The following is a 22,352-nucleotide window of genomic DNA, read 5'->3' as shown; positions in this document are numbered from 1 at the left end:
AGAGATTAACAACTCAGTTTCTCCTAGTAATCCCCCTGAGATGCCCCATGGTTCCAACTCAGAGGGTGAACTCCTGTCTAAATTAGAGGTTATGGTGAAGTCTCTCCTACTTCCTCTATTGGAGAGAACGAGGATGATTAGTGCAAAGTTAGACAAACTAGGTGAACAAATAGAAGGAAATACAGTCGCTCTGGCCGAAATAATAAAAGCGCAGGCTAAAACTGACACTGGAAATCCCGCTGTGACTCGTACCCTGATCACAGAACAACCATCAACTAGTACTTCAAATGTGAAAACTGGCACTATAACTGGGAAAAAAGCAGTGGGTAAATCTTCTAATACAGTGCCCATTAAAGGACAGTCCAGTCAACCTGTAAAGGGCCTTGCGAAACAAAGGGAGACCGCAGCTGTTGGAGAGAAAAGGAATGAAGAGAAAAGGGAATTTGAGAATAATACCCCATCTATTATAAATAGGACAGAGAAGGAGAACGGGGAACAGCCTCTGTAGGAAGGTACCTCCTGACTATGGTTGCCCCCAACTTTTTTGCCCTGTGTTTTAGCTGGTTTTGGACATAGTCGACCTGGGACCCTGCCAATCAGGACCCCAGGCCTACTGCTCTCTCTTTAAAATGGATTCCATGTACCCTAGGTGCATTTCCAATTGGTACTGGGCCACCCTATCAGACCCTGTAACTCAGGGCATGGGTGTACCCAGGGCTGCCAGGGGCTGCAGCATGTATTATGCCACCCCTGGCTGGCCTCCTAAATTTGACACAACTGGCTGCTTGACAGCTGGGGCAAAGTCGTGTAATCACCCTTTGCTGTAGATATAGTATACCTATATCTAACCCTAAAATGGACACACAGATTCCTATCAGTCACTCCTATGGCAGGCCTTAACAATCCTGAAGGCAGAGTGCTTGGAATCGTGTGAGATGGTGCTCTGGCATGAGCTGAGCCTGTCTGCAGCTTGCGGAACCAAGTCCTAATAGCTGTTCCATGATATCGCATACCATATACTCTTAAGTGCATTATAATCCTCGCGGTTAAATGCTATCTTTGGTATTGCTTTATCAAAACATGTCGAGTAAGGTGTCATACGAATTGGAATACTAACCCCTCGCCAATTCTGGCGACGGGGTTAGCATTCCACCCTTCTAGAGGGACACGACATGTATGTAACTGTGAACCCCGGTTAAAGTTAAGCAAAGCCTCAGCTCCACAAAATGGATGCTGCCACCACAGACACGAATCTGACCCCCTGCAGCTGGGAGTCCTCCCAGTGAGGGGAGCCTGGACAAAGGGTTTCCTGTCAGGGGCGGTGCTAGCACCGTCCCAGACATGGTTTTGTGTATCCTGGGTAGGCAGGGCTTTTCAGGAAGGTGACTGCTGAGTGGCACCCCGGTGCTCACTACGCATAGGCCAGTCAGAACCAGTTCCAGGGGCACACCAGCCCCTGGCCTGGGGAAGTCCGGCAGGGGAGAGGGGTGTAACCACCCCCCTCCTGGTCCCACCCATAGGCAGGACCTAGTCACCGGGTCAGCCCCCTTTTTTAGTATAAAGATAGGAGCGGGCCCCCTGTTCAAATTAGATCATCTTTGGAATCAAGATACCACTTTCTTCGAAAGGACTTCACGATTTCTTCTTCAAGATTCTCCCTTGTGGCTAAGGAGTAGTCACCCTGCATCAAGCGGGCACCATCCTAAAGAACACTGCGGTCTGCTGCAAGTCCTTCTTCACGAATCCGACAACCCAGCTCGACGAGACCCGGCTTCCCTGGCACCTCTGACCTCTACTCACCTCTACAGCCAAGCTGAGAACCGTGAGTGCGACGAGACCTCGAGGGACCGACGATCGCCAAGACTGCACGACATCTTTACTGCAAGCCCACCGTGTCCTCCACTGGTGAGTGCTTTGGGGTCCGAGAAGCCCCGACCCTGCGCAGCTCCAGCACCCAAGGTCAGCCTCCCTGCATCTCCACGATCTGCGTGGGGCCCTTCTGCTGTTTGCTGTGCACCGCGTTGTTTGGCTACTAGCCGGCTGGCTGTGGCCTTCTGAACGACGCCCGACGACATCTCTGCTGCTGGTCTGGTTGCTCCAGGCTGGCCCTTGCTTCCTTCTTCAAGAGAGGCACCCCGGACCCTCCTGGTCCACTCCAGACGCCATTTTAGGTCCACCGCGTGGGCTTGAATTTGCCAAGGCTTTGTTGCCCAATCCTGGGTCCAGCGACGCCGACAGCTTCTAACTTCGTGGGACAGCTCGATCCTCCCTCCTGGTCGCCGACAACGCCTCCTGGTCCGCGAGATCTTCGAGCTACAGCGTCACCCACTCACCTTGTCGAGGTGGCTACCATCCGGTGCCCTCCTGGTGCCCACTGACTACTGGCTAGTAGTCTCGAACTTGGTCCCCTCTGCTTTCAGGTGTCATCTATCTTCGAGATCCAGGCTTGGATCCAACTGAACTTTCTTCACTGGTCACCGGCCAGCATCTTTTCTTCCGGCTCCTGGTCCGTCTACGAGGATTCCCGACGTCTTTTCAGACCTATGCAGCTGCAGCCCCTGGGCTAGGTAACTTCGGCATTTCGGTGCCCCAGCATAGCCTCACTATCCAAGGGTCAGAATCTACTTTCGTTTTCTCCCTACCAGGTCGGGTTCGCCCGAGAACACTAACTTTCGAATTCCTAGCTACCATAGACTTTTGTCCGCATCTCGCGTGAGAGTGCACACACTGCACCCGAGTCCCCTAGGCCTCCTAGAAGTAATCTAACGATTCCCTAGTCAAGTCCTAGCGATTCCAAAAGCTACTAGTACTGTACTTACCTGCTAGGAATTTTGCATTCCACTTTCAGAGTATATGGTTTTCCGTGCCCCTCGGGCATTTGTGTATACTGTGCTAACTTAAGTATTTTTGTAAGAGTTTTGGTTTGTGCTTAGTACCCTGTCCTCATAAAGAGTACAGGGCTGTTGTGATCTTTAATAAATAACTGTTTATTTTCATAACACTTGTGTGGTGTCCTTTCACTTGGTGTTCAAGGGGTATATGTGGTATAACAGCTGGCTTAACACGCCCTCTCGAGTCTTTAGCCTTAGACTGCTCGTATCCACGCTACTAGGATAGCTGGTCTATAAGGTTGACTTACAACCAATCATCAATAAGGGTTGCTGGACTGATACATAGTGTGCACTAGAATAGTGACCACTGCATATCAGGCCACCTTCTCACAGCCTCCACAGCGGTCTTCTAGATCTACGATCAGAAGAGTAGATTTACCACCAGAATCTGCCCCTTTACCATCATTATGGCAGGAGTACCTGAATTAGCAGAAGGAGTGAGGGAAGACCATCATGCCCTAAAAAATAAAACAATCCATTGGTTAGAACAAAATAGACCACTCCCTGCCCATGTAAATGGAGAAATTCTAACCATGAGGCGTGCAATTTGGGTGGGTTCACGACCAAAAGATAAGAAGGGGGACGTAGTAATTGTTAATTTTAAGGACCACAGAACTGTGAGATGCATTGGAGATTGGTATGAGGCAAGAGGGGGGATTCCATCTCCACGCACTATGTTAGTTACTTTTACCCACGAGACCCAACATCCTACCCAAAAGTGAATTCGGCATGAAGGAACCCCTTTGAGTGGAAAGAAGTGGGGCACCAATCTTCCTACCAAAATCCATATAATTATTCACGTTGGCCCCAGTCACATAGGGGGTTTCAAAATAATAGCTTTCCAGTACAACAGGGATTTAATCTGCCCACTTTTAATCATTTTTCAATGCTGTACGGATTAGACGAAGTGGATTGACTTACTCCGACCACTATTGGGGATGTGGGCATTCCATCAAAACTTACCCAGTCAGCAACCACTGATATACAGGGTGCCGTCATTGTGGAGGGCGAGTCAAATGATAAAATGATAGCATGTGACAACCACTTGGTAAACTATAACCTGGTGCCCTTAGAAGGAGGAGAAACTCTTAACCTAGGGAACACACCATGCAGTAAAATAGGTCTCCCAAGGGAGGAGGGGCAACTGATAGTAGAGAGTTCCCCCCTGGAGGAGGCTAGTCCAAGTGAGGTACCTCTTGTACAGAAAGGTAAATCACTCCTGGAATATAGCGGGACTTAGCGCAAAGATTGAGGATGGTAGTGCCCTAAATTATGTCCAAGATTATGAGGTTATCTGTTTACAGGAGACTTGGGCTACCACAGAACTGCATTTGATGGGTTACAAAACCTATTTTTCCCCAGCAAAAGCAGTTACTCATGGCAGGGCAAAGGGCGGACTGATCGTTTTTATAGCAAATGCCATACCGGGGCTGAAAGTCACGGTCCTCCAAATAGAATTAAACTACCAACTATTAAGCCTTTCCTTAATGAAGAAGGAGACTGTTCTCCTGGTAAATTTTTATGACAACCTAATGGATAGTGAGGTGGTAAAAATACTTGGTGCACTCCGCCAGAAACTCGGCAAACTGATAAATCAAATTGAACCTACGGATTCACCAAGTATCATTTGGGGGGGGGGGGGATTTTAATCAACATCCCTGCTCTAGAATCAGTACTAACATTTGTGGGCTGGTGGATAAACAAGATGAGCAAATTGTCCACTTCAATCACTCTATGGTAGGAGAGTCTCTAAATGAAACTTTATCCGAACTAGGCCTAGTGGTAATAAACTAGGTAAAAAACCCTTCTGGACGACTGGATCCAACTTATTTGGGGAGAGGGTGCGAGTCGACTATAGATTACATCCTAGCCATTACTACATTGGTAAATAAACTCCAGAGGTTTAGAGTGTTAGTAAATGCTCTAAGTGATCATGCGGCTTTGGGGGTGGATCTACTTGTGGACCAGGGGCAGCTCTCACCCCAGCTCATAATGAGCGCTCTCGCCCAGAATAACCTACACTTATCTAAAATGAATGGTTATGCTCTAGGGTGGGGAAAGATAGATCCAGCCAAATTAACAGCCAAGGAGGTATGTGCTGTATACCCGGCCATATTGAAATGCTTAGACACTGACATGGGGGAAGAGGAAGTTCTGCAAAATTTTGGACTAATTCTGGAAAATGTGAACAAAACACTAACCGTAAGGAAGAAAGGGAATAGGGACACAAAACAAGGGTGGTTCAATCATAAATGTACACTGGCCGATAAAAGTTTAAAAAGAGCACTATCTAACACAATCAGAAATCAGGAGGAAATAAAGACGCTAAGAAGGTCCTATAGCTTAGCCCGCAAGGAAAGAAAATCTGAATTAAAACAAGCCTTATGGAACCAACTACATGAAAGTTCCTTGAACAAAAATAGTGAGGCATTTTGGAAAGTGGTGAGAGCCCCGTTTCTAGTAGACAACAAATATCAACCATCAGTAGAGGTGGCTATCGAGGGACCAGCATGGGTAAAACATTTCTCAAAAATCTTTGGGAAAAGCCCAGAAGTAGATCTTGCAGGGGGGAGCGATAGCAATACCCAACAGATAAATCCCCTTCCAATCCCATTAGTTTTTGCATTAACTGAGGTTATTGATGCAGTAAAGGCAAGTAAAAGTGGGAAAGCCCCTGGCCCAGATTGGGTACCAGTGGACTTCTTTAAATCCAAATTAGATTTGTGGGCCCCAATTTTAAAAAGGGTACTCGACTCTGCTATGAAGTGTGGGTTGCCTAAATCTCTGACCCAATCTACTATGGTCCCTATCTTTAAGAAAGGTGAAAGACAGGACGTCTCCTGTTATCGTCCAATCTCGCTCCTGGATTCGCTGGGGAAAGTCAAGGGCAGAGTGGTTCTCCAGCGTCTACAGGAGTGGGCCGAAGACGGTGAGATTCTTTCCGATATTCAGTTTGGCTTTCGAGAGGGCTTTGGGACAACGGAGCAAGCCCTGAATTTGGCGTTAATGATGGGGAAATACGTCTCAGCAAAGCAGGGTAGGTTGTACATGGTCTATGTTGACCTGTCCGCAGCTTTTGACTGTGTTTCCCATTCGAAACTATGGTCTGTTTTCACCAAGATGGGTATAGATCCGGCCCTCGTAACCTTTGAGAGAGCTTTATTCAAACGCCTCTGCCAGGGTACGTTTTGGAGTGAATGGCGAACTATCTGACTCGTTCGCGGTGGAGCGTGGTGTCAGGCAGGGCTGTGTCCTGGCTCCCTTTCTTTTTTCCCTCTATACAAATGGGCTTGAGGTGGAGATGTTGAGGGGGCTCAGGACCTTCCTCGAGTAAGAAATCGACCGGTTCCCGCTCTTTTATATGCAGACGATGCCGTGATACTGGCACGCACTCCGCGTGAACTGCAGAAGGCATTAGATGGGTATGCAAGGTTTATGGGCAGCCTGGACCTGCGTATAAACATAAAAAAGACATACGTTATGGTGGCAGGAACAAGAAAAAAAGGGGGAAAAGGCATCTTCCTTGATAGCGAAAGGATTGAAGTGACTGCACAATATCCATACCTTGGTATTATGATGGATGAAAAGATAAATTGGAAATCAGCCATAGAAGCCCGAAAGCACCAGTTGTTGCGAGCAATCTCTGCCCTTAAAACATTTTCTCAGAAGCTAGGAAAGAGGCCTCCAGTGGAATTGCTCCATATTTATAGAGCGAAGTGTCAATCTACCGCACTTTATGGGACAGGACTGTGGGGACACAAAAACACTAATTCCCTACAGGTTGCAGAGAATACCTTTCTAAGATTTCTTTTGGCGGTCCCCAAACGTGTATCTACTTTTGCTTGTCATATGGAGCTAGGAATTTCGCATATAGAGAACTTGGCAAAAATACAACCGCTCCTGCTTTGGCGACGTATCTGGACCACGACAAAGAATTCTTTTTCTAAACAGATAGTGACAGACTGCATGTCACTGGATTATGCCGGGAAAATCGAGTGGCTCATGTATGTGAAGAATTTCCTCACTGATCTAGGGTTTGGTAAATATTACTCTGCTCCGGAACTAATTGGTGAAATATCCAGAAAAGATTTAAAAAAAAGGGGCATTGAGCCATGTAGAAGAGTTACGGATTTGTACTGAGGCAAGGAAACCCTCGGTCCAACATTCCATGGCGGTTATGACCACTCTAGAGATTGAGCCGTATTTGACATATTTCCAGTCACAATTTGAGCGTTTTCTACTGACAAGATTTAGAATGAATATTTTCCATAGATTGGTGGCATTCCCGACGAAAAATAGCTGGGAAGATTGTTTAACAGCGTGCCCATGTGATGATACATCAGAACAAACCACCATGCACACCATTCTGTTTTGTAAATTTTATTCTGCACACCATAAACTTTGGTTGATTCCACTGCTAAGAAAAATGGGTTTCAGAAGATGTCGCCCCGCTATGCTGCGTTTGCAATTTGTAGAATCAGAAATGGCTTGCAAATGTATTTTTAAGCATAGAATAAATCTTTGACAACGCCCTGTCGTACATATTAGGAAAACTGAGATAAACCTAAAAACGCTTGATATGTTTAAACTTTTTGTAAAGTTTTAATGTATTATAAATTTTAATGAAAATCATCCTTTTTATAATGTAAAAGTAATAATTTGGCGGTTGTATATGATAAGATATGTTTGTTGAAATTCTTTTATGGTTTTTTATGTACTTTGAAAACCGAATAAAGATTTACTTACTTACTTACCTCACCCTGGAGTAAGTTTTCACTACTTGCTGACTTTGGTTAGTCAAGTGTACAAAGGAAGTAAGTAGATTATTGGATTGGAATGAAATAGAACCTTAGGCCTCACAATCCCTCATGACTTTAGTCTCTTATATCTAAGTGCTTAGAAACCGGCTCAGTTAAGGTATTGAGTGCTATGAAAGTCCTTGAGAAAGGCACCCCCCCCCCCCCCCCCCCAACAAGGTGCACAATTCACTCAGGTGTGCAGACACAAACATTCAACCTCCACCATTAGTCGGGGCACTAGGAAACTTGATGTTTAATCCTAGTTTTACCACTGAGCCAAAATATGCTGGTAGCATCCTCCGTTTAAAATCTGGGCAGGTTCCACAACATAGTGACATTTCTTAAGTGAAAGTAGACCCTGAATTTCACCATCTGAACCACTTGCAGAGCAGATCTTGTTATGAGATGGATGGAAGCTATGGAACTAGAAGGCATGGTCTTATTAGTCCCGAAAACTGTTCGCTCTTGGTCAATCACTTTATCGCTTTTTGACTATAATTATTTACTCCATCTTTTATTATTGTAACATCAATAGGAAGAACTTAAATCAAGCTAATCACTGGTAGCAAATATGCAGTAAGAAAAAACAGGACAGTAGTTCAAAAGTAAATTAATTTTACCTGTGGGAAGAGAACACCCAGTCTCAATGCCCACTCGCTAAAATGTGGTGTACTGACAAAGTGATGGACCGTATAACAAAGAGTCCTGCACTGTGGTGTTGGTGCTCTTATGTCACCAAATTGTTTGGCCTAATCATGTCCTTCGTGTGACTTGGCCCTTTAATTCCAGTTATTTGCGGGTAAACCGCTGGGGACTGGCTCAGCTCAACCTTCTCTTGAATCCTAAGGACAAAAATGAGCCACTCCTTCATGTAGCTTCTGTTTGCCACTCGTCCTCTAACCTCATGCACCAAAAACTAAATACACTGCATTAACTTTGATGTAAGAACAGGGGCAAGGTATACCCATCTAGTGGTTGAATTGCACAAAGTGAAACCAGAAAAACTGGGATCAATCCTGGCTTGCCTGCATGACCAAATTGTGTGATACTAGTCAATTATTTCAGTTGACATTACCTTTTTTTAGGTCTCGCCTGAGCTAGCGCATGCGCTGCTCTGGCGAGACATTTAGTGAGTGGGGCCTTTAGAAATCCGACCACAAGCTTTTGCTTGTGGCCTAAAGCTTGCTGTTACGCGCGCGAGCACGCGCACAGCCATTCCTCTTGCTTGCTCTCCAGACCACTGCATGCCCCTCCCCCACCACAAAGTGCGTCTCGCGGCCGCAGGTCTGTATTCAGATACTGCTTGCTCTTTCACTGTCACACTTTCACTGGCCGCGTCACTTTCACGACCGCGCTGCCAATGCTTGTTAAAACATTGTCCTGTCCTGCAGAGCTTTGTGCCAACACAACCCATAGATTTAGGTGCCTTTACTTGACTCGCCGCAGACATACTTCACCATAAAAAATATGCAGGCCGCAGACTGAAATCCCAATCAAAAGAGTATCTCTTGTGGATGGGACGTAGCCAGCCTGTTGCCTGCTTACAGCCCTTTGAAGATGCCTTCAGCAAGAAAGTCTCATGCGTTTGAGGCCTTTTGCGTGAGAAGCGGCCTCCCCGTAGCAGCACCCATCGCACATGAGGTGCAGAGCGTGCACTCTTTATCAGCTCGCGCAGCACACGAGCACTTTCACTTCAGCTAGTCTAGACCACAAACCTTGGATGCAGCGACCCATTGTTGGACACTCCGAGAGTTTGATTCACCCAGGCAGGCGGGATTCTCTTTCTCTGGCTTCTCAGTTTGCACTTTGTGCATATTGACTTTGGGGGATCTGCTGCCTTGGTAACCCCTTCCAGAAGCAGAGTTGCCTGTCAAGGGTAAAGTAGAAACCCCCTTTCATCACTCTTGACAGTCACCTTGAATACGCGTTTCACAGCATTAAAACCTATCTGCATAGCTAATAAATGCCCCATACGCTTTTTGACACCTTTTAGCTGGCTTTGTCTTTATGCTAAAAATAAACAAGCGTGAATTCTGTGACTTTCCGTTTTACTTGCATTGCGATAAGTGTTTGTAAACAAATAGTAACTTTAGAAATGTTTTTGAGCTAAAACCCAGAATTGGCTTACGGTATCACGCAGGAAGTGTGGCCACTTAGCAGCTGTGTGGGGGCTCGTGCGTATCCCTAAGTGAGTAGTAAATGCCTCTATGGGCACCTCTTTCATTTTTTCATATACATGGATGAATTAACATCTAGTTTTCTTTGCATAGTTCCTTACTTATGTGATGAATGTGTGCCCAGGTACCTGAATGTGTTGATCAATTTTAATAAGTGAGTGCATAGAAGTCTATTACTTTTGCGATGCCTACATAGTGCAAGTACATTTACATATTTTTCTATATGTTGTGTGTAAATGTGTGCATGATGAGTCTTGGTAATGACGCTAAACATCCTGTGATTCTGGGCAAATTACTTAATCTCCCTGTACCTAACAAAAATGAATGTGTGTCCTCATGTAACGTAACTGGTGCTATGTAAAGCGCTCTGATACGGATTCGGGTCAAGTTCGCGCTATATAAACTCTGCAAAAAAACAAATGAAAAGCCGGACTGGCTGATGCGGACCCTCAAGGTAACATTCTTGTTTGACAACAATGTGACTGGCATATCTCAAAATCAATCAAGTTAGATGTGACCATAGTAAGGTAGTTGCATTTATATAGTGTTTCTTATACCTGAATAGGTGCCAACTCGTTACTCCGTGGGATGCTCACAACTTTAGGGACTCATTGCGCATGAATTACACTTGTTGATTATTAGACAGTAATTTTTCTAGACCGTTTTAGGTCTCAGCTCTAGACGGCCCGTATGCGATGTCTCGCACAGACATGCTATATCTACTTTGGGGGCTTACAGCCCACCCATAGGCTTCTTATTTGCTGACACCATTGTTGTTACATTATTCATTCTCACCATTTGTCAATGGCTTGCATACGCAATATCTCTCCGAGTGTTTAGCCCTCCCCAATAGAACTGCCCAACTACTTTTAAACATATGGAGTGGCTATTTTTATTCACTGTTTCTGGTCTATTTTTTTTTTTTTTCCAAATGGGTGACCGGTCCCTGCCACGCGTTATGAGTGGTGATGTTTTCATTTGCAACAAGTGAGTTTAAAATTATTATTTTTTTTTTTTTTTTTTTTTTTTTATCCTGTGCCACTGCCTGGCTCCTATGTTCCCCATGGCTGCTCCCACAGGGGCTGCAGCCACTGTGGTTTCCTCCTGTGCCGGGGACCTGCAGCCTCCAGCGCTGCTCCCCCCCATTGTTCCAGCACCGCGCCTCTGCAGGGCTGCTGCCAGCAAGGCCGCTGCTGTAGCTTGGCTTACTGCAGATCATCCTGGGCTGCTGCATGGTGGCTCTCTGCTTCGAGATGATATGTCCCAGCAGCTTCATTCTAGGTGGGATCCTCAGTGAGTATTCTTCACTGGAGTGCCGGCACCCCACCATAGTATCGGCATCCCTTCCCCTTCAGTAACAACTGGGAATTTCATGTAGTAAGCTCCCAATGAGCGTGGTCTCCAGTGCTTTGGTCATAGTACATCTTCTCTGAAGAGGAGTTGTGCATGCTATCAGTCAGTGTTCCTTGAAGACTGCCTCCTCTGTCGAGCGGATCGGGGTCTATTTGTTTAAAGTTGCCTGTTGACTGTTATTCAGCCATGCCTGCCTACTTCAGTCCTGTGCCTTGAAGCCATTTCACTTCAAAGTAAGCATTATAATAGTAAATGTGTATTTATATTTGTTGGAATATAAAGGTGCTTTACATAAATGATGGGACAACTATATGCAGGGAACAAGTTTTACAGGGTAACCAAACTCAAGTAGTGTCAATAATAAAGTGCTTCTTGCTTAGCTCTAATTAAGCACTCCTATTGCAGAGACCGATTGGCTATGCCAATGCTTGTTCTCCATTAGCACATGAGTGCCTTCAAATACATGAGTTCACGATGTGTGCTGCGAACATCCTGTCATGTGTTTTATTTTAATAAACTATAATACTGTTGTTCCATGCATAACAATAACCTATGCCACACAGAGGGTGCACGAGATAACTGACTTGCACACATTGTTCTGTCCTCAGGGCAGGGGGAGGCATTAATGTTTCTAAGTTCATGTTTGAAAACAATCCCTTTTAAAATTGCCTCTCAATGCTGTGGTATAATCGGATGTGCTAAGGTGAAACGCTGCTGCACACAAAAGAAGTACTACTTTTTGAACTTGGGAAAGACTTTGGGCCATATGTAGGTGGCCAAATACCGGTCGGTAACGGTCGATTTCGGCCGTTACAGACGGTATTTGGAGTTTGAGATGTAGGGGCCTTAAAAATTACAGATTTGGTAAATTTAGCGATTCGGTAATTTACCGAATCGGTATTTACCGAATCTGTAATTTGAGATGTAGGTGGCACTGTAAACAGTGCCACAGGGCCTTAAGGATTCGGTATTTACCACCAACTATTAGTTGGGGGTAAATAATGAATACCTGTGTATATGCAAATCTGAGCATGTACACCTGTGCCATGTGGCACACATACATGCCCTAAGGGCATGTATGTGTGTCACATGGCACACAAGCACTGATCAGGGGTGCAACAGGGTGTCAAAGTGACACCCTGCCACCCTTGACTATTCGGTAATTTTACCGAATCAGTATTTACCGATTCAGTAATTGCCATTGATTCCTATGGGCCTCAAGGCCCATAGGAATCAATGGCAATTAACGAATCGCTAAATACCGATTCGGTAATTACTGAATCTTAACGATTCGGTAATTTCTACCGAATATTTACCTACATAGCATTTACCGATTTGTAAATACCGAATCGGTAAAATTCGGTATTTACGAATCGGTAAATACCATTTACCTACATGAGGCCCTTTGTTGTATAATTACACTTGTTGCACGATGTCTTTAAAAATTAAGGTGTTTCTGAAGATAAGTGGTGCAGGACACGTTGTGTGTGTCAGTTAATGCGTAAATACATTCTTGCCCTGTTTAACATCTTTCTTAATATAAGGGCTCAGCCAAGTAAGTTGCAGCCCAGTGCTGCTGTTCACCAGGGAGCCGGGGGCAGCATGTAAAGTTACCTCTTGTGTAAACGATATCTACCTTCACTTCCATGCTACACTGCTCTGTCATGCTGTAACGATCTTGTTTGTAAACATGATTTCAGATGTTTAATGTGCATTTAAAGCGGGGAAAATTGTTTGTTGTGACCAGTAGTAGGTTTCCTGGAACTTAAATTATGTCAAAAAATATAATTCCTTTATACGTTGATGTGTTCAGATTGATCAACAATTGTCAAATAACAAATGACAAATTCATTTCACAACCATTCACCCACCTATTTCTTCTCTCATGACTATTCTAGCCCACTCCCACTGCTATTTAGAATTCTTAGTTGGAAATTATTGAACGTTTCTTTTCCTGCTTTACTTTTTTCAAACTCTTAATTACTCTACCCCTTCACTCTTTGTTTTTCCAAACCCCTTATTTCTCTCCTGCTTTTTACTTTTTTTGTTTTTTATTTTCATCGCCCCTTTACTCCCACTTTACTCCGTTTTGTTAAGTTTCTTTTTAAACCTTTCACATTCCAGCCCCCCCCCCCCCCCAATAAAATAATGTATACCCATCCCCTTTAACTTTTTATGCTGTCCTTTAAAATAAACATATACCTTTTCAATGAAACAAATTTTTGTTGGAAAGGTATCCCATTATTTTAACTTTTCGCAAAAATGAAACTTGGGCAGCCTTTTTCGTCAGGTGGACTTTTTCCATTTCAGAAATTTGTGAAAGTAGTAGATTACTGTTTTTAAAAAGAACCAATAACAGTATTCCTGTCTGGTTGGACTTGATTGGAGGCTGTTTCTTCCAGTTTTCATCGTTTGCAGTGTATTTCACATCTTTACTGTATTTGGTTACAGGCAAGCAGATGGACGCAAGGTTATGAGATCGAGTATTAGAGAGTTTCTTTGCAGCGAAGCAATGTTCCACTTGGGTATACCCACAACAAGGGCCGGGTCATGCGTCACCTCTGATTCCACTGTTGTCCGAGATATATTCTATGATGGCAATCCAAAGCATGAGAAATGCACAGTTGTCCTGCGCATAGCTTCAACATTTATAAGGTAGGTTTTCTGTTTGTTGTATGTTAATGATTTTTTTACATTGCTTTGAAGGTGGGCATAATACAAGCGATCCCATAGCAGCACCAGGCCTCTTGGGTTGAAGCAGTGATTGGGCCAGAATTCACAATAGTCAGATATTACACACACAAAGCAATTATTTTGCCAGCAAAATGGTTGCCAGAAAGAAATGTGGATATTCTTTGAAATATTTTTGGGGACTAATTACAGCATTATAAACAAAGAAATGTCAAGATCTGTCCAAGAGTCATTTGTGCTACACTGAAAGAGACCCCTTGCCAGTCAGCTGATGAATTTAAGGAAACCGTTTTAGTTTATACCGACTACAATGCTCACAGAGCGAACCATTTTGTGCTGTGTAGATGAAGACCCTAATGGATAAAGGCCAAAAGAAAGCATAGTATAATCAACAGGTATCTCAATAAAAAAACACCTTCCCAGTAATCTAGTCCCATCCCTGGATAATCTGAACTGACGGACAAACATGTAACACAAAATGCCTACTAATCACTGGTCTTTTCACCACTGTCTAACAGTATCCAAGGACTTTATTATGACGCCTCTATTCTTGATACCAATGAGAAACCTGTTCCTCAGTTTGTATAAAGAGTTGTTCCCAGTATCCTACTATTCAGCTTTGTGATGAATTGGGTAGGCAGACAGACTTTTATGTTCATGTTGTTCTTCTTTCTTTACAGTAAATAATGGCCTTTCTCTTTTCCAATGACCCTCAACTCAATTTTAGGAAAGAATGCGAGGATCAGCCTAAAACAACATTTGTCTGTTTATATTGCTGCTCACAGGGTGGCATTCTTTTTTTTCAAAACCGTGTTTATTAAGAGTTCAATCAAGATTCAGGACAGCCCTCCACAGTCAGGAGGAGACTGTCAACAACACAGACAGATAAAGGCATGGTAGTGAACTCATAGTTTTATGGAAACAAAAGGGGCACGCCCCTAACCCCCCCAACCCACCCATCCCCAACAGCATCCCCCAACACCCCTTCCAATTACCCACCCCTTATCCCACCCTAACCCAGTGCACGTGATCGCTAGCCAGCAACAGGAGACGGAAGCAATGTCAGAGTTGGCTAATAGCCTAGGGCCCGGGGTCCACATCAAGGGCCAGTACATCATCAACGTCAGCTGGGGGATCGAGGTCCAGACCCCTGTAGTCTGCCCACCGCTTCCAGATCTTATAGTGTTTCCGGGGGCACCCCCTGGCCTCAAACACGGGTAACTCTAAACCCATCAGATAGTCTAAACCTGCCTTCCACGCACTCAGGGGGGGGGCACGTTCGCACTTCCATGCCTGGGCCAGGTCACGCTTAGCCACCACTAGCCCCAACAGCAGTAGGTGGCGCTTGTAAATGTTACCCCCAACATTTTCCAGAATATGAAGGAGACCCAGCCTAGGGGTACGGGGAACGTCCCACCCCAGTACTTCCGACAGGCAGTCCCACACGCCCGCCCAGAATCGGGTCAGCCTCTCACAGGACCATACGGTATGGAAAAGCGTCCCCCTCTCAGCACCACACCTCAGACATTCAGGGGCAGCTATGAGGCCCGCACGCCACAGCCGCTCCCTAGTATAATAGGCCCTATGGAGGTATTTAAATTGAATGAACCGAAGACGGACGGCTATAGCCGCGCTCCGAGGGGATTCGAGGGCCTCCCGCCAATCGTCATCATCCAAGGGGCCGACATCATTCTCCCAGGAGGCCTTCAAAGTCGAGAGGGAGGGGGAGCAGTTGACGACCAGGGAGCGGTATATCTGAGAGACTTTCTTGTCGCCCAGGTCGCCCATAAACAGTTTAGCCTCAATGGGACTAAAGTCGGGGAGCTGTTCCAACCCCACCAGGCTGGGGCCAAGGGCATGGCGGAACTGAAGATAGCGAAAGAATTGGGACCTGGACAAATTATACTCGGAGCTAAGGTCCTGGAAGGACTTAAGTGTGGTTCCGTTGAGAACATTACCGAGGGACGAAATCCCGATCGCGTCCCAGCCGCCGAACCCGGACAAGGAGGCCAGCTCTGGTAGTAGACCGTTATGCCACAGCGGCGTCTCGGCCGTCAGCCTGCCCCACCACCCCATACGGCGCAGAGCCTGCCGCCAGATCGCGAAGACTACCTGGGTGACCCTTGGCAAAGCCCTCCTCCGCCTGGCCGAGTACAGCAGAGTGTGGAGAGTGGCACCGCCCATCAAGGAGTGTTCCAGTGCTTAGGCCGGATCGCTACGATCCCCATACCACCACTCGTTGAGCACTAGAAGGTGGGAGGCCTGGTAATACGATAGCAGGTCCGCGGACGCCAAGCCGCCACAGTAGGTAGAGAGAAAGCAGGTACGCAGTGCCACCCTAGAGGCACCCCCGGCCCACAGAAATCTGCCCAGCACCGAGTTGACACCACGGAACCACTGCGGGTCTATTTTATACGGGTGATTCTGTAGTTGGTAGAGGAGCCGAGGCAGGGCCACCATTTTGAAAATAGCCGACCGGCCATAGATATTGAGGGGCATACGTGTCCAGGTCTTAGCGTCAACCTGGACCCTGTCCCACACCGGCTGGATGTTACGATCCCATGCCACGGCAGGCGAGGCCGAGAGGTAAATGCCCAGGTACTTCATGCCATCGACCGCCACCTGAAGAGACGCAGCCCACTGGCAACTCACCGAGGCACCCCCCAGAATCCACAGGGTTGACTTGCGAGGGTTAAGAAAGAGCCCCGACGCCTGGCCGAACTCCCGCATTATGTCGAGAACACGAGGCCCTGTACGGTGTAAGTCGGTCATGAAGAAGAGCACGTCGTCCGCATATAGGGCAATGCGGTCCGAGTGGCCCGACCCCCACACAAAGCCCCGATAGAGCGCGTCCTGGCGCACTCGGGCGGCCATAGGTTCCATGGCCAGCGCGAAGAGGTACGGGGAGAGGGGGCACCCCTGACGAGTGCCCCTGGCCACGGGGAATCGCGCGGAAATCGCCCCAGAGACGCGCACAGAAGCGGTGATATCGGTATAGAGTAGCTTTACATAAGAGACGAAAACCGGACCCAGGTTCAGTAGTGGCAGGAGGGTAAGGAGGTAGGTCCAGCTGACCGAGTCAAAGGCACTATCTATGTCAGCCAATAACAGCGCCGCCTGGTCCCCAGTCGTCCCGATCGCGTCAATCGCCGCCTGCGCCCGCCGAATGTTGTGTCGCGTCGCCCGGTGCGGCATGAATCCCGCCTGATCCGGGTGGACAAGGGCCGAAATGTGGGGAAGCAGGCGATTCGCAAGCGCCTTGGCCAGGAGTTTGGCTTCAAAATTAATAAGGGAGATGGGGCGGTAGGACTCGTGGCGCTCGGGGGGTCTGCCCGGCTTTTGAAACACCACAATCTCGGCGTGACGCCAGTCCGGGGGGAGGCTACCCCGCTCCCGAGCCAGTTCCAGTGCCCGCCTGTAATGCGGCCCAAGCTGCAGGTGGAATTTCCGGTAGAATTCACTGGGGAACCCACTAGGCCCAGGTGCTTTACCCGCATTGAGTTGACCCAGCGCGTCACCCAATTCCTCAGCTGTCAGGGGGAGATCCAGGGCATCGCGGACCTCGTCAGGTACCGCTTGTGGGCGGACCGCCGCGAGGTAAGCCTCAATGCCATCGGGGGAGAGGCTCTCACGAGGGGCATACTGACGCTCGTAGTAGCGCGCGAAGCTCGCAGCAAGGATCGAAGGGTCTGTCATCGCTACCCCCGCGCCGTCGACCAGCCCCGGTAAAGTGATCGGCTGAAAAGTCTGCTGACACAACCGGTGGAGCATGGTGCAGGACTTGTCGCCCCACTGGTACACCCTACTACGCGTAGCCAGCCACGCCTGACGGGCCTCATCCAACAATACCGAGGAGTAAGACTGTTGTGCTTGTAAAAGCAGCCGTAGCGTCACATCATCGGCCGCCTCCCTGTGTCGTGCCTCCCGCCTTTCCACACTCTCCGCCGCAGTGGCAATACTTTCTTGTCGGGTCCGGCGAGCAGAAGCGCACCAGGCAATATCGACAGCCCTCAGGGCGGGTTTCATGGCCTCCCACACTGTCACTGCATCAACCTCCTCCGTTAGATTGTCCCGCCAATAGTGGGCGATCGCACTGCGCAAATGCCGAGAATAGCCCGGTTGCTGCAGGTGCCACGTAGACATCCGCCACCTGAATGGTTGGCGCGCCTTGCAAAGGTCAATTTGAACCGCCACAGGGGAGTGGTCGGACAGCCCGCGAGGCCGGATCGCCGCCCCCTTTACTCTATCAAGGAAGGTCCCCGGTACAAATACACAGTCTAAGCGTGAAAGGGAGCCATGCACAGCAGACACATAGGTGTATTCTCGTCTCTCTGCATGAAGGTGTCTCCACACATCCACCCATCCAAGGCCATCAATCATTGCACTCAGCTTCGTAGGCGAGGCCGCAGCCGCGACCCCCGGCCTCCTCTGCCTGTCCAGAGCCACATCCAACACATCGTTCCAGTCGCCACCAATTACCGCCAAAGAACGGGGAAGTTCGGCCCACAGGGTAAACAGTCGCTCCGCAAGGGCCCACTGCAGCGGGGGAGGGGCATACACACTACCAAGGATTACGGGCTCCACACCAATCTTCCCCTGCACAAACACAAACCGGCCCTGCGGATCGAGCCACTGACGCTCATGGGTATAGGCTAGTCGTTTATGAACCAGAATGGCCACCCCCCTCGAGCCCCTGGCAAACCCTGCATGAAACACCTGGTGGAAGCCAAACCTCTGTAGGCTCAGAGCCTTCGTACCCAGCATGTGCGTTTCCTGGAGGAGGAGCACGTCAGCCAGGTCCCTTTTTGCCCAGCGAAGCACAGCCCCCCGTTTGATCTTGTCCAGGAGCCCCCGGACATTCCAGCTCAATACACGCATGAGAGCCGTAGATGGCACAAGTCGTGGGGCGTCAGCCATTGTCCCAATGGGTCCGTGTCCACAAACCCCGCACCCCAACCCAGACTCCCAGCCCTCCAGCCGCCGACAGCATACGAAACACGTGCATCCCACAGAAAACATTCCCAACCCCCGCTACCCCACTAAACCCAACCCAATCCACCAGCAACCAAACACCCCAGAACCCCCCTCCCCGACCCCAATACCTCAATAAACAATGAAGCATCTGTCGCGGTATACGGTACTTCAGACCCAAAACACAGCGTCTAAAGCCAGTCATACCAATGGATCCCAACTAGACCCCCCTTAAAACCAACCAGGCACACTCCCAGAACCACCCCCCAACCCCATCCGGAGGAGGCAGCCCATAAAGTGCACCCCGAACCCACTCCAAGGAAACAGCAACATCAGTAGTAAGGCACCACGAACCAAGGGGTGTCAGACCGCAAGCGTCCACACCCCCGCCAGGAAAGGAGTCAATACTGCACCAGTCAACGGCTGCTCCATCGGCCAGAGTTCAGCAGCCACGGGGCAGGGACATCGATGAGAGGCCACCAGCCGGTAGCCCCGGCCTGCGACAATCCTGAGTCTTCGCCAGGCTAGTCTGTGTCAGGTTGTGTGTCCCCCAGCAAGGGATCCCGGGACAGGGACCTCCGTCGGGAGCGGGATTTGCGATGGCGTTTCCCCTTGGCAGGCGGGTCGCTCTGGTCCTGCGAGGAGCCACGTGGCGACCCGGAGTGCAACCCCGGCTGGACGTGCGGGCGAAGCCTGACAGTTTCATCAGTCCAATTGAAGACGGCCTCTGGTGTATCGAAGAAGAGAGTCTTTGAGTTGAAGACCACCCGGAGGCGAGCCGGGTATAGCAGCGAATACTGGATCTTGAGACCTCGCAGCTTGGCCTTTGCCTCCAGAAAGGAATGCCTCTGCTGGTGAACCAGTTTGGTGTAATCAGGGAATATCATAATCTTATGATTGTCATAGAGCAGCGTGTCCTTGAGCCGCGCTTCCCGGAGAATAACATCCCTGTCGTGAAAGTTAAGGAGCCTTGCGATGATCGGGCGAGGTCGCTCCCCAACCGGCGGTTTCTGCGTCAAGGTGCGATGTGCGCGCTCCACCACAAAGCAGCTCGACAGGGCGTCCGGGGGCAGCCAGCTCTCCAGCCACCGAGACAGGAAGACATCCACGGGCCCTTTCTCACAGTCCTCCGGAAAGCCAACAAAGCGCAGGTTGTTACGTCGCGCCCGCCCCTCGGCATCTTCCACCCGCAGTGCCAAGCCTCGTTGAATCTGTTCCATGTCGGCGATCTTCTTCTTAAGGACGCCAACATCACCCTCTACTGTCGTGACCCTGGTCTCCGTTTCCGTTATGCGAGCGACTGCGTTGCGGAGGTCCTGGCGCAGAAGCATCACATCGGCTCCCACCGCTCCAATCTTCGCATCTAACATATCGCGGGACTGGTTGATGGCCGTCAGCAGCGCTGCGTTGTCCGGTCCAGCACTCTGGCCCCCACCAGCCGCTCCAGCACTTCCACCGGGGCCGGTAAATTTGTCGATTGGCCCAGTCTTTGTGGCGGCCGTGCCCCTGGTCATGGCGGCGGCAAAGGCGATCTATCAGTAGCACGCACCTGTAGGGGGGTCGCACCGCTTGAAGGTCCCCCGCTCAGGCCCCAGCCGGGGCGGCCGATGCACACCAGCCCACTCAGGATCTCGCCGTCGCCGAGCCGTCGGTCACAGGGAGGGACTCAGGTCGTGCAGCCCCGCTAGATCCCAGCGCATGTAAGCCTCTCCCCAGGTGTCCGTCTCCTCCAATCTATGCCAGTGGAACCAGCGAGCCCCAATGTACGTAGGGGCACAATGTCCTGCACCTGCTCCTGCACAGTTCGGTGGTCCCCACAGCGGGCCGGCGCCCGGTCCACACCGGTCTCACCGGTACCCCCGGCCCGTCACGGGCACTGGCCGCCCCCGCCCGACTCGCCTCGGTCCGCGAGGGCGGAGGGTGCAGCGCGCACCGACGGCCTGGCACCGCGGTCGGCTGCAGTGAAGAGCGCCGTGCCCGCCGGCAGCAGAATGCGCCCAAGGATGTAGGGCGCTGTAGGCGCCAACAGCGGAGGGTCCCAGGATCGAAGGGACAACGATGGGCGGGGGCCGCCAAACTCGAGGCCCCGGCTCCGCCGAGGTCAGGAAGGCCGCAGCTCCACCAAGGCTCCCACAGAGGCACGGGCCCCCACCGCTGGCAATGTGGGGAGAGATAGGGCACTCCTCGATGGGCCGCTGGTAATGGGTAGCACTGGAGCGCCGTCCGGGAGCGGCGCCGTTTGCCCCGGGTCCGGCCCGGGCACGCCAAAATTGAGGCCCCGGCCTGTCCGACGGGCACCAGGCCGCTCGCTTCACCCACTCGCCTCTGCGCGCCAGATGGTCTCCGCGCGTCGTTTCGGGCACCGGACAGCTCCCAGCGACGTCCGCTCGGGTCACCTCGGTCGTGGTACACACTTTAGGGTTCAGGGACCAGGATAATGCCAGGATAAGTGTCGGGCCGGCGGGAGCTCTAGCAAGCCACGTCCGCCATGATCGCCCGCTAAGCCACGCCCCCCACAGGGTGGCATTCTTCACCTTTACAAACTTCAGAACAGTCATGACTATACCCCATTCTATTTCTGGACCGTAGCCATCTTACAGGCATATAAATAATGTCTCATCACTGGAAGATCTCCCCATCCTAATGCTCTCTCAAAGATGTGTGCAATCTCTGCTTTTCATCCTACACTTTATTGTTGGGTACCCAAGGTGGGGCTTCCAGGACTCTCAGAAATTCTGTCTTTGTAAATTGTCTAACCTTGCCTGCTTGGACTCCTTGCTCCAAACACTCAGCCAAAGTCCATTTGAGCTTCCATTTCTTGCACAAAGGAGCTCAGTGCTCCATGAAGCCGATCTTTGCTTTCTTATTTTTTTATTTTTTACTAGTATCACTCAACCCCTCATTACTTTTATTTAGGCCCAGAAATTTTCCCCTTCATGGTTTTAACTGCTCTTTCATTGTTGAAAGAAAAGAACCAACAGTGGACTCCAATAGCCGCACCTCCTCGTGTGTTCCCCAAGTGGTAAATTGATAGTATGTTACAAATCAGTGTGCACAATCAGCTCCAGCACCCGCCGTTGTGGGATTCCAACTGCCGGGCAGATACACAATACTCAAAAAAAATTGGAGCGGGGCACTACCAGGTGAGTCAAATGGCAATAAGGAAGCATGATCAGTGTCTTCGTTGCAAAAATATATTATCTTTATTTCAAATAATCAATGCAAAGCATCAGCCAACGCGTTTCGTTCAATTGTTGAACTTCGTTAGCGCATTCGTAAAAATAACGATAAGTGGCGACCAGTGCTTCTTAGCAGAGTTGTTTTTGTGGCCCAATATGATGTGGGCCCTGATGTCAATGTGAAGGCCAAGTGGGTTGGCCTCTGGACTGGTTCGGTAGCGTGGGCCTCCTTGATAAGAGCCCAGTTATTGTTCCCGCAGTCAGGCGCAGCTTCGTATCGGCCCAACGGAC

General features: G+C 49.2%; 1 protein-coding gene across 1 annotated transcript in view; it reads left to right on the top strand.

Annotated features, from left to right (window-relative positions):
* The window catches only part of SELENOO (selenoprotein O), a 197,901-nt gene that overhangs the window by 31,020 nt on the left and 144,529 nt on the right, over positions 1-22,352 (top strand). Inside the window, exon 2 of the mRNA XM_086967438.1 lies at positions 13,672-13,875. Within this exon, the coding sequence (XP_086823564.1) occupies positions 13,672-13,875 (204 nt within the window). The remainder of the gene's footprint in view (positions 1-13,671; positions 13,876-22,352) is intronic.

This window comes from Lissotriton vulgaris, chromosome 1_1 (genome assembly GCF_964263255.1).
Source record: "Lissotriton vulgaris chromosome 1_1, aLisVul1.2, whole genome shotgun sequence".
NCBI lineage: Eukaryota > Metazoa > Chordata > Amphibia > Caudata > Salamandridae > Lissotriton > Lissotriton vulgaris.
Note: the sequence above shows the minus strand (reverse complement) of the source record. Positions and strands in the feature narration are given on the sequence as shown.